Source organism: Lepidochelys olivacea (assembly GCF_965140295.1).
Source record: "Lepidochelys olivacea isolate rLepOli2 genome assembly, chromosome: 9".
NCBI classification, from domain to species: domain Eukaryota; kingdom Metazoa; phylum Chordata; order Testudines; family Cheloniidae; genus Lepidochelys; species Lepidochelys olivacea.
In genome coordinates this window covers 83457679-83473074 of record NC_140419.1, presented here as the reverse complement: position 1 = coordinate 83473074, position 15396 = coordinate 83457679, and the positions used below count along the sequence as shown (strand labels likewise).

At 43.2% G+C, this 15396-nt stretch overlaps 1 protein-coding gene across 2 annotated transcripts in view; it reads left to right on the top strand.

Moving 5' to 3' along the window:
* Positions 1–1510: 1510 nt before the first annotated feature.
* Positions 1511–15396, top strand: part of ATRX (ATRX chromatin remodeler) — a 140806-nt gene continuing 126920 nt past the window's right edge. Inside the window, exons 1-2 of one of the 2 annotated variants that reach the window (XM_084640130.1) lie at positions 1541–1697; positions 11289–11431. In XM_084640130.1, the coding sequence (XP_084496256.1) occupies positions 11382–11431 (50 nt within the window). In that variant the 5' untranslated portion in view covers positions 1541–1697; positions 11289–11381. Of the gene's footprint in view, positions 1698–11288; positions 11432–15396 lie in introns of both variants that reach the window. The other variant, XM_084640131.1, reaches the window with a different exon arrangement.

Below are 15396 nucleotides of genomic sequence, written 5' to 3'. Positions count from 1 at the left end.
ACTTGGTTATTACTTGTTTCTCACAGGCTTATGCCCCTTGTATTTCTCAACTATTTTTATTCAGCTTTAGAAAAATCATCAGTTCTTTTAAGGCCTGATCCTGCACCATTGACTTCAATAGGTGCAGGATGGAGTCCTCCACTGAGCATTGTCCCGGATACCGAATCAGGGCAATAAGTCTGTTGCTCTCATCAAAGGGTGAGAGGCTGGCAGCAAATCAAAAGTTACAAAGCTGCAGCTGACTATCTATTTTAAGTGTTATCGTAGCTGAAGTTAGTTGATGCTGGGCAAGTATTTTAGCAAGGGTGCTTTTGTATACAGCGTATTGGGTATTTGCTGGATTCTGTTTATGATCTTTGAATATTTAAAATGTTATAAACATACTTATATACTTATACCTACTGGGATAGGCCATCAAATGGGATAGGGCATCAAACTACTGGGATAGACCATCATGAAAATAACATGAGTTATTATTACTGTGAGTAAATATATTATTGACTCATGTTATTTCCATGATTTTGCTCTTTGTCACTGATTTCTCAATTGACAGGAAAGATGCCCATAGTTAACACTGAGGCCAGATAATTGACATCTCCAGTAAGTGAGTAGGTGAGTAAAGTGGCATTTGGATTTCCCTTGCAGATGCCATATTTCTATAGTCCATTAATTCAAACTGATTTAATTCAGGAATTCTTGGGAACTTAACTTGTGGCATGTTAATGAGTCCCCAAAATATTTTGTGTTCCCAAGAAATTATTAATATTACAATTATGCCTAGAGACTTTAACTGTGCTGAAGATCCACTGGGCTAGGTCCTATACAAAGAGTAAGAGATAGTCAGTGACCTGAATAGATGACAATCTAAGGTCCTGATTCTCTATGTGTCTACTCATTTAAATTTACTATTGTGAGTAGTTGCATTGATTGTACAATAGTAAAGTTAATCATGTACGTAAGTGGTCATATCAGGGCCTAATTTATGCAAAATGTGTGAGGAAAGGGACATAACATACCAGCAGAGTGATGTAATGACTTGAAGTGTCAGTCCATTTTTTTATTTTGAGTTTTAATTTTTAAATCTGCAACTGCTGCAGTGCACAGGCGTTATCTATATCGATGTTTGACACATTAGTACACTGATGTGCTTTTTGACAGGACGTTCTCTCCTTCGGTCATGAGTGACAGTATGTTTAAGTATGGTGATGATCCTGTACAAAAAATAGCTAGAGACAAAGACACTATTGCCTTGCTAAGTGCCTGTGGCGGCAGCTGCCACTAGCTCTTTGCTTGGGCGAATGACCAATGTAGGCGCGGAGAAGACAAAGCGAACAAGCTTTCTTCTCCCTTTCATGGGTAACGTCATAGCATTCCATGTCTGACGTCAAGCCCTCGAGGATGACGTAACCATTCATACAGCCAATCACAGCTAGAAAGATGACGTACACGACCTTAGCAACAGGCCCATTCCGAGCGGGCCAATTAGAAAATCGATGGGGGTGGCAGGCAGCCAATGGGAGACGGCGAGGGAGGAAGGCGGCAGGAGGCCGGTCGTCTCCCTCATCTTCCCTCCGACAAGATGGCGGTGGTGCTGGCGATGGCGGCACTAACGGCTTTGTGTCCCTTCAGCGCCTGAGCTCGGTTCCGGCCTGGCCGGGGGTACCGAGCAGCGGCGACATGACCGCGGAGCCCATGAGGTACGGACCGAAACACTCTCCCGCTAGGGTCTGACGAGCCTCCGCTGCGGAGAGGCGGCTGGGGATACTGTAATCACTTTCTTCCCACCCAGGGAGTAGAGGCGGCAGCGCCGCTCCCCGCTGCGGCCCGGTACCGCAGGAGGATGGAGGGGAGGCTGGGGAAGGCATCGGCAGAGAAGGCCGCGGGGCAGAGTAAGGGATCGCGGGCGAGAGGCCGGGCAGGGGGAGGGGACCGGCGGGACGGAGGTTAAGTGCGGTCTGGCTGCTGTCTGTGCGCGCGGGGCTTAACCCGGCCGGGCTGAGGGAGAGCGGCCAGTGGGCGCTTATATTCCCCTCGCCGGTGTGCTCGGGGGTAGTGTTGTGTCCCCGGTTCGGCCGGGGCAGGCGCGCGGCCTGTTTCCTCGGCCAGTCCCGCCGCGGGGCGGAGGGGGCCCCGCTCCGAAGCCCGCTTTCTTAAGGTTGGGGGCGTTGATGCTTCGTTTCCATTCTGCCTTGCCTGGAGAGAGCCGGAGCGGGACCTGGCTTGGCGGACCAGGTTGAGGGGCGGTGCCCTCTCCTGACCCCCAGCCCTGGATGGAGTTTTTGCGTCAGCGAATGTCTTGGTACCGTAGCGGTGCTGCCGCCTCTTCCCTCCTCCAACGTGTTTATCCACAGTGAAAGTTCCTTCTCCCCTATTGGCCCTCCACAGTAAAGGATCTATTTTTACATCACAATCAGTGTCTGCGACAGCAGGAAAGCTGATCTTCATACAAGGTGTTCACCCTAAGCATCTTAGTCTATAGGCAGACTTTTCTCTAGCTTGCAGACTGGAAACGTTCTCTCCTCCCTCCCAGCAGGGGCGGCTTCTTGCAGTTCTTTGCTTTCTAGGACCTACTCTTGTCTGCTGTGTTAAATTCATTTCTTTGCTGCATACAGTAAATTATGCTATGCCAGGCCACAAATCAGCTTCAGTGCTGACAAACAGGTGCTATGTTTTACCATTAATACATAATTAGTTTTGTGTGCCTTCCAACATACAGACATTTCAGGGGAAGGTGACCAAGGAGCATGGTCCATCAACTGCACAGCACTCTGAATGCTTAAGATGTGATATGAATAATAAACGATTGTCAGTTAACCTTCATGGACATTGTCTAGCCTTGTTCACAAAATCAAAACAAAAATTGAAGGAAAAGTAGCATCACATGAACTTGTATTATGATCCTCAGTAAAGATTCTTAAGCAATCATAGTTGTTTACATGGATTTTTTTCCTTTGTGGCTCTAAACTCTTTATGGCATCTTTGCAGTTGGTAGCACATTAACAGTATCAGCATCCTTTTAGTGAAGTTTGGGTTTGATTACATTTCTATTTGTTTGTATTATTTTTCAGTCAAAACAAAAGAGGGGGCTGATTTTTTCCTTTTGCTTTCCCTTGTTTGTGTAGTTGTTTGTAATTTACCATAAACTCCCAGTAGGGTTTCTGCCAATACTGATAGGAATGGTAATTTTTTCCCCTTATATGTTCCCGGCCCTGAAAGCCTTTTAATTTCTTAGTTAGCTGTGCCTAAAGGCCTCTAGCAGTGTAAACAAAAATATTAATAAAGTTAACATAAAACAGGCTGATCAAATTCAGGAGGAGAAACTACAACAAACAAGCTGTCCCTAACATAAAATAGGGTGACCTTAAACAGATAAACCATCACAGGGTCTGTTGTATATACATTTTTTATTTTAATTTAATTGATTATTTTACAGAAGAAGCGATCTCTTCAGACCCCCCACTCCTCCCCTCAGACACCCTCCATGACCCTTTGGGTCATGATCTCCAAAGTATGGGAAACACTGGGTTGAAAAGTTCAGTGTGAGAATATAAAACAGAAGCAGTGTAGTCACTAGAACAAATTACCTCTTAAAGCAGGGGTTCTCAACTTTTTTGTTTCTGAGGCCCCCTCAACATGCTGTAAAAACTCCACGGCCCACCTGTGCCACAACAACTGTTTTTCTGCATATAAAAGCCAGGGCCAGCATTAGGGGGCAAACAGGTCAGTTGCTTGGGGCCACCATGAAACTACGCTGCTCAGGCTTCTGCTTCAACCCCCAGTGACGGGGTTCAGGGCTCTGGGCTTCAGACCCATGCGGTGGGGCTTCAGCTTTGCGCCCTGGGCCCCAGTGAGTCTAATGCTGGCCCTGCTTGGCGGACCCCCTGAAGCTTGCTTGCGGCATCCTAGGGGGCCCCGGACGATTGGTTGAGAATCACTGTCTTAAAGGGTTACCTTCATGAGTAATGGTAACACACTGGTTTGGGCGGGGGGGTGATTTGGTATGGGAGAGGGTAACAAACTTGAAGTTACTTTCCTAGAGGAAGAAATTAGGGAATTGTTCTGTGCTGGTAGTATGGCGTGAAAGATTGATAACTTTGGAATGTATGTAGAAATATTTACAAAAAGTTTGAGTACAAAATATCTACTACTGGCTTCTTTCAAATTACATTATTGCTGCATTACACAACATGTATCATGTCATGCTGCAACATCACTCATTCAGAGTGAACGGATGCAGGTTACCTTAAGAAAGAAAAATGAGATCAGGTTTCCCACCAAGATGTTAGGGCAAATCTGTCAACATATTCTCTGTACAAGACAAATATTGAATGTATTAACTTAAAAGCTAAAGCAAAGTTGTTAGTTCTATTGAACGATGCATTATTCATCTATAGCATCATTAAGGCTGCATTGAAAAACGCCCCTTTACTCAGCAGATGACAGGTGAATTTTCTACAAAGATGTTGTATGAAGTCTCTTCTAACTGCAGAAGAAACATTTTAAAATAACTCCCTTTCAAAGTTTTCTCTGTCTTCATATTTCTTTGAGTTCCGCATAGTCCACTCAAACTTCACATCTGTTCTGGTAATATCTTGGATGTAGGCCACTTCTGAATGTTTAACATTAAACTTCTAGTTAGTTATTCTCCTTATTTGTCATAACCTTAGTCCCTCCAAGATTAGCAACAGAACTGCTCAGTTACTTTCATTTTAAACACTGGCAACCTGGGTTCCAAAATCATGACCCCCCAAAAGTCTTATTTTCAATAAAATTTCATTTTTGTCTGGGTTTCCAATCAGTTCTATCCCTGACTTGCCAGCTGTGCTCTGTACCAGAAAAGATGAACCAGAAAAGCTTGCTGGACAGCAGTAGGCGCTGGGGTGGACTGTGGGGTGATATCAGGCAGTGAGCAGAGATGCAGGAGTCGGGGAGAGAGAATGGTCCTTGTGGGAGAGAATGGAGTTAAGCAGGGATGATTAAAGGAAGAGTCATCTGTGGCACAGTTTCTGTGCCAAGGCATTATTACATCAAGGGCTACCCTCATACTCCAGCTCTCCTCTCCACCTCTTCCCCTGGTTCAAGTCAGCTTAAGCCCAACTTTTTAATCATATTCCCTGCTTACTTCCCATGGTGCCCTACAGCCTCATGCCTCATACACAGCCTTACTCACCTGTAGAACAAAGGCTGCAAGTTGTTCAAGATGAAATATATTTGGGCTATGGATTATGAAAAGCAGGTAGTTCAGGCTGAGAAGGGGAGTTAATAAGTGGATCAGAGCTGGGCATCGAATGACTTTACTTATTTTCTTTCTGTTTAGAACAGGCATCAAACATATGGGCAATGGGCCAGTTCCAGCCCAATTGATGTATTTATGTAGCCTACGTGATATTCAGATTGTGCAAAATACCAGCTTTCATTTAAAAAAAAAATGTTTCTGGCCCTCCTGGTTTTGAAGAAAACCTTCTAAATGTGAAAAACAACAATAAAGAGATGTAGTGATGCCTTCCCGAATCTGCAAACAACCTAAAACAATGGTTCCAAACAGTGAACTCCCGTATCCCCTGTTAATCTCAGTGGAATGGTAACAAAAACATTTTAATGCGAACACTAGCTGTTGCACTGCTGATCATTTTAACAGATGGAAAGGGACGGGAGTGAAGCTCACAGGAGGGTACAGAGAATAGAAGTTGCTGCAGGAAAGGAAAGACAGAGGAAAAAGTAGAGGAGATACAAAAAGACAAGGAAGCGGGAGAGAAACAGAGAAAGAAGGGTAAAAAAGGAAGAAAAACAAAGGATAGAAACAGTAGCAGCCCAAATAAGAAGAGGAGCATATTTTCACTGTAGACTACTGCAGAATAAGTGTGTGTTAACTCTCTGCTGAAAAAACAGTATGAAACCTGTATCTATCTGTGCCTGGATTTATCTTAGGAAAAACAGTATGTCTTTATTAAGCGTATTTTGTGTGAGGCAAAGTGCAGGTGCAAATGCACATAGTCCATGACAAAACATGTCACTGAATTGGAATATTGGATGTATCTGCAGTAAGGCCTTAGTGTGCTGCTGAGCCTCACCTGACCATATTTCATGTCATTGGACCTCAGTTCTGGCTGATGGGTGATACAGAAAGATGAACTGGTTTGTGAATAGGGCAGTAGCAAGTTGTTCTAATGATGGCTCAGAAAGGGAAAAAGAATACAGAAATATAATGGCAAACACGATGTATTGTTTTACACTGATTTGAAACCATGGTATGTAGTGTGCTCTGAAGTTCTAGCTGTGAAGTATATGGTGCCTTCAAAAGTTCTTGTAACATTTAGAGACAGACAGCTGACACTTAAAGATAAAAGGAAGGCTTTTTTTTTTTTTTTTCAGAGAAAGCTTGAAGCCTTGAAAAATCCTCAGGGCTTGATTACTCAGACTAGCAGTGTCAATACCAGTGCCCTTCAGGTGACTTATTTGGTGCGTCTGCAAACTGCAGATCACACAGTTTTATATGGTGTATATGATTGTTTCAGAATTTTGTTAGGGTTAGAAACACCTACCAGATAACATGGTTTCTCATGTTTGTCACATGGGTAATGATATATGAGACAAACTGCTTTTATAACTTTGGAAAAGTCTGTAGCTGGCAATTCAGCTTGATGAGTCAAAAGAAGTCGGAAGATGTCTTTCACGGGTACTTAAAGCCGCCCCCCCCCCCCCCGGCGCGCGCAAAAGACAAAAGCTTTGCTTATGTAAGTGGCAGTGTGAACATGGCTTTGTCTCCTGCTGACAAAGCTAACGCCGCTCGCGAGTCTGGAAGTATTTTGAGGGCAAAAGTGCCAACAAAGTACTGACAAAGAGCGTTTACACACGCTGACTTTTAATGACATGGCTGTGTCGACATAGCCTTGCTGCTAAAAGCTGCGTGGTGTAGACAAGCCCTAAGATACTGCCTGATCTGAGGGGTTGTTTGATATCTCTAGTGCTACACAGGTAATATTTGTGAGGTAAGTTTCTGATGGTTCTGTTGGAGAGTTGATCTTCTGTAAAGCACAACAGCAGAATGCTCTTCAAGACATTTCAAAACGTGTTTAGTCTTCCACATTTAGTAGGAGCTGTGTATGATAACCTGGATGCATAGTGCCAACGTGGTGACAGATAAGGGTAGTATACTAGTCCACTGATCCAGAACATCACACTAAATACATCCCTGCCTCACTGTTTTTCATAAACTGCTAAACTCTTGATGATAAGAAAATGCCTGAATGTCTGTGTCATGTCATAGATTAATTCAGAACTTTTGCATTGCTCTGTAACTACCAACAATGGTTTCAAACTGAAGAGTTGTGAGACTGTTTTCCTCCTGTCTCACAGGTGGGAAAGAGATGTAGTGACAAGTAAAGTGTTAACTTAATTCTTTTAATTACAAGCAAAAGTGGAGATTTCCCATAATAATAAATCTCCCTGTTGTGAGGGGGCGTGGCCTCCCTCCCAGATGGACAGGGAAACTCCCTCACCCACCCCCTGGTGAGCAGAGCCAGGGCATCCACACCCATCCCCCTGGAAATAGAAGGGCGGGACAGGAACCAGAATATAATGGGTGGATCTTCAAGCTCGGTTGGGCCAGAGCTGCAAGACGTCTCCTCAAACTCTAGCAGCAGGTGGCCTGACAGATACCACTACAGCACCAAAACCTCAGAGGAGCTGTAGGGGCTGCTATTAGCTGTCTACCCCGGGAAGACTGATGATGATCTTGAGACCCGAGTACTGCACAGTGGGAGTGTAGGAAGTAGCCCATGGGAACCAGGTGATAATCCGGTTGTACTGTGACCCGAAACTAGGCCAGTATGTTTCGGGCAGATCCCTGCTGACCAGTGACAGAACATTCCGCCCAGCCCTGGGCTGGGACCCGATGGAGTTGTGTGGGCCTAGGTCCCCCTACCACTCCACCCCTGGGGTGGCAGCCTCCCCACCTCAGGCCAAGAGGCCTGCGTTGGTCTGCTGTCTGCCAGAGCTAGGACATCAGACTGTTTGCTGTCTGCCCAGTCAGAGGGCTGAACCCCTAACTTGGTATTCCTCCCTGCCTAGGGGCAGGGTCCCTATAGTCCTTTGCCCTGACTGCATGGCATGGCTACTTAACTGTTTGGTGTTCCGTCCTGCCGGAGGCTCAAGCAGCCAGTGCTAATTCCTCCTGAACTTGACGCCTACAGCAAGGGGACGTAGCCTCCCTCCCAGATGGACGGGGAGGGATGAACCCAACCTCCTACACTCCCCTTGCTGACACTCTAATTAATTCATAGGGGTGGCATATTTAGCCTACCTTGTTAACATCTTTGATCACCTGAACCCACTGAACACTTATTTCAGGGCAGAATATGAATTATTCTGCCTGCACAAACAGGGTAGAAACATTCTTTAGAAAATTTGTTCTTCCCAAGTGCAAAGAAAACCTGGAGTCGTGACATTCTGTACCTTGGGTAGTGTCCTGTAACTCCCATATTCCTCATTTATATATGATTGTGATTTTGCATATAAAGCAGGCCTTGTGAGTATCGGGGGAAAGGTTATGGTCTGCTGAAAGTAATTTCTCTATCCATATACACCTCTACCCTGATATAACACAAATTCGGATATAACATGGTAAAGCAGTGCTCCAGGGCGGTGGGGCTGCACGCTCTGGTGTATCAAAGCAAGTCTGATATAACGCGGTTTCACCTATAACACAGTAAGATTTTTTTGGCTCCCGAGGACAGCGTTATATTGGGGTAGAGGTGTACATATATCATTAATGCATATGAAGTTATGAGAATTGTGTTGTATGGTTGTCACTAAAACATGCTGTAAATTGGGGAATCAGTCAGATATTAGCTCCCCAGAGGCAACAGAAAGGAAAGTAGCCAACACCCAGGTGGGGTGTCAACCCATCACCAGCCATTGTCCAGCAAGGGAGCTACAATGCAATGACTTACCTGCATGAGGCCACACCAGGGGAATTGCTCAACCTTGCCTGGAGACTCAACAATGCCCACCCAGACATGCCTGGACTTGTGTTTTCCAAGCACTTGGACTAAGGGTATAAAACCGAACACAGGGGGCTCATGCTTGGCCTTTCTCCTTCACCCACCTGTACTGCAAGCAACAAGGACGTTCAGAAGACTGAAGACTCCAACTGAGGGGACTGCCCCAGATTTCAAGGGTGAAATCTCTGTACTATGAACTGTGGGGTGAGAAAAATTGCTTAATCTAGATGTTGCCCAGTCTAATAGGGTTGAGAGTTTAGACTGCATGCTTACATTTTCTTTTCTTTTGGTATCTAACTCTGACTTTTTGCCTATCACTTAAAATCTATCTCTTGTAGTCAATACATTTGCTTTACTGTTTATCTTTACCAGTGAGTTTGTATGAAATGTGTGGCAAATCTGCTCAGGTTTTGCAAAGGCTGGTGTAGATCCACTTTCCATTGATGAACCAATTAATAAATTTGCATTGCTCATCTTGAGCAGTGCAAGACAGTATATTCCTGAGGTACAGTGCTGGGAGCTGGGGGTTTGGCTCTGGTGCTTTTCTCTGTGTGATTCATAAGTTGGTCTGGGAGCATTCATGCAATCTAGCTGGCTGTGGGGCTCCACATGTGTTTGTGCTGAGTGATCACAGCGCCCGGAGGGGTTTGCTGTTGGTTACTAACAAGGCATTATGAGAGACAGCCCAGGTTGAAGAGAGTTTAGGGGGCACAGCAATCTCACAGTCCCAGGCTGCACCCCAGGGATCCCATCACAGTCATTTTTATCTTCTTTGAAGGAATTTAGGAGGCTATCAGACTATCAAGTACTCATAAATCACCTTTTGAAGGGAACTTAAGACTTAATTATTAGACTGTTTTTCTACTGTCCCATAGTTGTGGAAAGAAGTTTACCCTTGGTGGTGTTGATGCTAACTGCAAAACATTGTAAAACAAACTGACAGATCACTCTTGGGCCAAAACCCACAACTAACTTTTCTCTAGCAGAAACTCCATAGACTTGTCTGTCTTCTGAAGGAATCGCCAGCCTTCCTTAGTTGCAGAAGCCATGGAAATTTTAATCTCACCTTCATCCCTTATTTCCGTAAGTCAGGTTTCTTTTCAGTGGCAATTTTTTTTTATCACAACTGCCTGTCTATTGAAAGTGAAGTAGAATTGTATTGCCCCAATTCCATTTTGTCTGAAATATCATTCATCAGCAAAGCAGGTCCATTCATCAGATGGAATTGTGAATGTATATAGTACAGCCTGCACCCAGTTTAACAGAAAAGAGGTGCTTCTCTACTTGAAAGAAGTGAAGAGAAAGTAGAAGTCTGGAAGAATGGCTGTAGCTGAGGGTATGTATGAAAGAATTGCACAATATCACCAAGGCAATTCAGATGGATAAAGGCACACTAAGTATAAGAACATAACTTCTACGTCCAGAATTGGTTTCTAAGTCCATTTAGCTTCCCCCTTTCCTTTTAACAGGCTGAATATTGAGAAGAATTACAAGTCCTCAAATGTTGATTTTTGTACTCCGAAAGCAAACCTTAGTCATATATGTATTAGTGAAATGGTAACTAAAACTCAGGAATGCGCAGCTGAGAGAAAGGGGTCATATATTTATTTTGTGGACTGTGAATTGGTTGCCACCTTTGTGGAAACAGGCAGTGCTGGAGCACTGGATGAGGACAGGAGAACAAGATCAGTTCAGACATATACCTAAATGAATTTAACAGTAACAGTCTCCACAAAGAATGTGATAGGATAAACTTAATCTTGTTTGGGGAACATCTTCAGAAACTCTGAATAGGAAGAAGTCTTCAAAATAGTATCTGAGTTGCCTTAGTTACCATTCATTTTTTTGTTTTTTGCTGAAACGCTAATTTTTGAAGCATTGATTGAAAAATGAAACTCTTCAGAGGTAGGAGTATGTGTGGTTTTAGGATGAAATTAAGCTCAGTGCAAATGTGTACTGTATTAAAGACTTAAATAGATTGGGGCTAGGGAGGGGAGCATGGGAGGGAGGGAGGAATTGTGGTGGTCAGTTTATATTATCCAAGCTCAAGGTGAAGTGAAGAGACTTGAGCCTGGATAAGACTGTGAAATAAATATTATCTAGACCAAAGGTGCCGCTGCCTAAACAGTTTTTATTGCTCGTTTACTATCAGCAGTTGCACGTTTAACAGAAACATAGGGCTATCAAGAAAACTGAGCAGGAATGAAAATTGTGCAAAACTCTGGAGCGAAAATAGAGCAAACCAAGACAACTGATATCTTAAGCACTGGTGTGTCCTTGTTGCAGGCATAAATGAAATACAGACCAACCTTTAGACTTTAATGTGAGGAAACACTAACCTGGGAACCTTTGCCGGACCTATTTGGCTGTCGCTAGTCCATGACAAAGATATTTGGCAACGTCATAGGGAGGCCTTCGTTCAAAATGAGGTAATGATGCAGCATCATAGAGAGTTTGTTGTAAACAGTTCAGAGGAAAAAACAGAAAATAATAAAAGCAATTTTTGTATTAAAGCAGTGAAGTATTTATCTGTTATTGAATGTAATCCTTGCTTCTGTATATCTAAAACTGTTTTACATGAAAATGACTATTGCCTGTCTGTTCCTGTTTGTGTTTTCATGCTAAACTTTTGCTTTGATTATGCTTTTGTTGGGGGAATCTAGCATTACCATATAGCAGTGTTTCTTAACCTTTTCGTGCCGGTGACCTCCTTTGGACATTTAAAAAACAAAAATGGTCTCCTCCTCCTCGCGCCCCCCCCCCCCCCCCCACACACACTTTAAGCTTGGGGCTTCAGCTTCAACTTCTCACAGCTCAGGGCTTCAGCCCAGCATGGGGCTGAAACATGTAAATTAGCTTTGCAGGGTCTCCTGTGGCGTGGGGCCCCAGGCAATTGCCCTGATTCCTACCCCCTAACACCAGCCCTGCTCGTGACACCCCCCCCCCCCAAATCCCTCCACCAGCCCTTGTGGGGTCACAACCCCCAGGTTGAGAAACACTGCCATATGGTATTTTTACCTATCAAAGTTCTCTGTATGCTTAACATTCCTTTACTTGTTCTCCAGTACCTATTTTTTCTATTCTCAAGCTTGTCCTAAGAAGTCTTCCTAGTTATCAACTTCTCAGCTTGGTTATTTGAAAAGAAAAATATTTAGCCTTTTAGTGCAACAGTGCAGCCTTCAGGAAAACCCATGCTATTGTCAGATAGTTTGGATGCCATTTGAATAAAACTAAATTGTTTAATCTTCCTTGAACAGAGTACAGATTCTTTTAGTGAACTTTTGTCCACCTGTTCTCCATTTCTCTTTTTATGAGCAGTTAGTGTCTCTAGAGAGTCTTTTGTGATATTTGCTTTCCTTACTCAGTATACTCCGAGGGCATTTCATGCATGTCCCCAAATGTCCTAAAGTTTGCTGGGTATCCTTTGATTAAACCCCTGTGATTATAAAGTCAATTATTACCAAAATAAGATATTAATCAAGTAATGAGTTAATGAAATCTAAGAATAGCACCTCAGGATATAATACAGTAATATGGGACACGATGCCTGCGTTGTCTTTTTTAAAAAATGAGTACTTTGATAGTCTGCTATTTTTGAGGACATTCATAGTTTGAATTTTCAGGTTGCTACCACACTAAACTTACCATATATACTCGATCATAAGCCGCTTGGTTTATAAGCTGACACCCCCCCGCCCCCCGATGGATTAGTAAAAATGGACAATTTTTATGACCCATTCATAAGCCAACCCTATAATTCAGGGGTCAGCAAACTTTGGCTCCTGGGCCATCAGGATAAGCTGCTGGCGGGCCGAGATGGTTTGTTTACCTCGAGTGTCCGCAGGCACGGATGTAAACCTAAGTAAACAAAGTGTCCCAGCGCGCTAGCTGCTTACCCTGATGGGCCGGGACAGCAACTTGTGGGGAAATTTTTTTGTGGGGAGAAGCTGGGGGTAAGGGGACCCCCCACCACGAGCCCCCCACACTCTCCCCATCCCATCCTCTCCCACCTTATTTGGCGAGGGCCAGGGGAGGATGTCTCTGGCCTGGCTGGCCCAGCTCTGGCGGGCCAGACCGGGCGGCACAGCCTCAGCATGTTCCAGTGGGCTGGGCTGGGTGGCACGGCTGCAGCGTGTTCCGCTGGGTGGTGCGGCCACAGCCTGCTCTGGTGGGCGGGGCCAAGCAGTGGGACCCCGGAGCTGCAGCTGCTTTGGAGGCTGTGGGGAGAGCAGCATGGCCAGAAGCCGAAAGATTCTGGCCCCACCTCTTCCCTTCTGGTTCTGCTGGCTGTGCTGCCTCTCCTTGCTCCCTCTGTTGTGTGGAGGGCCTGTGTCCCACCTCTTCCTATCTATACCCGTTCATAAGCCGACCCCCTTCTCTGATGCTTCTTTTTTTTTTTTTTACTAAAAAAATTCGGCTTACGAACGAGTATATATGGTAATTTAAATTGTCCTGGTAACAGATGTAAGCAAGGACTGACTTGAAATTGCTTAATTAGCATATACATTTGAAATCATTTACAAAAATGTTCAGTTTTAGTCCAGTATTTTGAGCTACCACATAACTGCCGCCCCAGTTGAAAACTGTTAATGAGTTTTGAACATTAACTACCACAAAGGACATAACTTAAATTGTTTTATAAAAATATAGTAGTAAAAACATACTTTTAATGTTATAGGATGGTTTGATTTTTTTACAGTGTATTTTGGACTACTGTTTGTATACTGTATGATGTGTTAAGTACTTAGTACAAGGCAGATTTGTTCACTTCTGCTATGACTGCTTATCAGTAAATGAGTAAAATATATTTAATTGTATACATTGTCTACTTCAGCCCTTTCAATTTGTCTGTTGCATGTTTTTGAGTCATTTTTCATGCGTACAACTATCAGACCACAGCCTTGACACATTTTATAGGAGAGTACTATGTAGTCTCTGGCCTTTTGATGGGGGACTTCTGAATTGGGGTAAGGCTCCAGACATCTTTTCTTCTGGGTGTAGTGTCTCTTCAGGGTTATCTATGTGAAAGTTCTGAAAAAACTGTCTGAAAGTAATGGTCTCATAAAAAAAGATTCATAAAAACTAGAGAGAAAAATCAATAACTGTATGCATAAAGTCCAGTTTAAAACTGAAAACCTTAACTAGGTAGCCTCACTATGGTTTTACTTACAATGAAATAAGAATACTTTCAATTTTTGTCTGCTATCCTTTAGATCAGGGAACATTTTGGAGACATAACCTCAGGGTCTTTTTCACTTTCCCTCTCTCTCCTTTCACTCTGGCTATGGCTAGCTTATCATACCAGGTACACTTCAGAGTTATTTACATAAATGTTCTCTCTGATGGGGTCATCATTGCCTTTTATGAAATCACAATTGTATATTTTAAAATCATGCATTCTAATGTCCACTGGTCTTGTTTAAATTTATTCGAGGGGTTTTATTTTATTTACTTTGCCTTTCTTTTTCATATATTTATTGGAAGGTGCGTTCCTGCCACAATAGATTTTTCAGCCCTCGTTTGCATCTCCTCTGTCCCCCTGTGTGCTTGTCTTAACCAAAGGTGTTAACTTTGAAATCAGTTAATTTTCAGCCCCTTAAAGAAATAGTTATATTTCTCTTAGTCATTCCATCTTATCAGAATCCCAACTGTAGATGAAATATGAATTCACAGATGCAAAATCCATCACATTATAATTGGCTTTACCACTTAACTGACATTTTTGGAAGTAAACATATTTAAATGTTGTAAGTACTTAATACTGGACAGACATTGGTCACTGTTGACATAGGTTATACGCAGTAGTGATTTTGAGGAGAAGAAAATCACTCTTGTTACCGGTTTCAGAGTAACAGCCGTGTTAGTCTGTCTTTGCAAAAAGAAAAGGAGTACTTGTGGCACCTTAGAGACTAAGCAATTTATTTGAGCATGAGCTTTCGTGAGCTACAGCTCACTTCATGAAGTGAGCTGTAGCTCACGAAAGCTCATGCTCAAATAAATTGCTTAGTCTCTAAGGTGCCACAAGTACTCCTTTTCTTTTTACTCTTGTTACCAATCACTTTAGCCATCCAGCTCCCCAGAATTTTAATTGTGTGAAATTGCAGTGTTGTAGCCATGTTGGTTCCAGGATATGAAAGAGACAAGGTGGGTGAGGTAATATCTTTTATTGGACCAACTTTTGTTGGTGAAAGAGACAAGATTTTGAGCTACACAGTGCTCTTTTTCAGGTCATAGATACTACCTCATCCACCTTGTCTCTCTGTTATGTGAAATGGAAGTTATAGAGGATGGAAGAGTAAAGTAAATTAATACTCCTGTTTACAACAATTTACCTAACATCTGGCTGCAATTTAAAAAAAAATAAAAAAATCTGCATAGATTTTACAATCAGTAA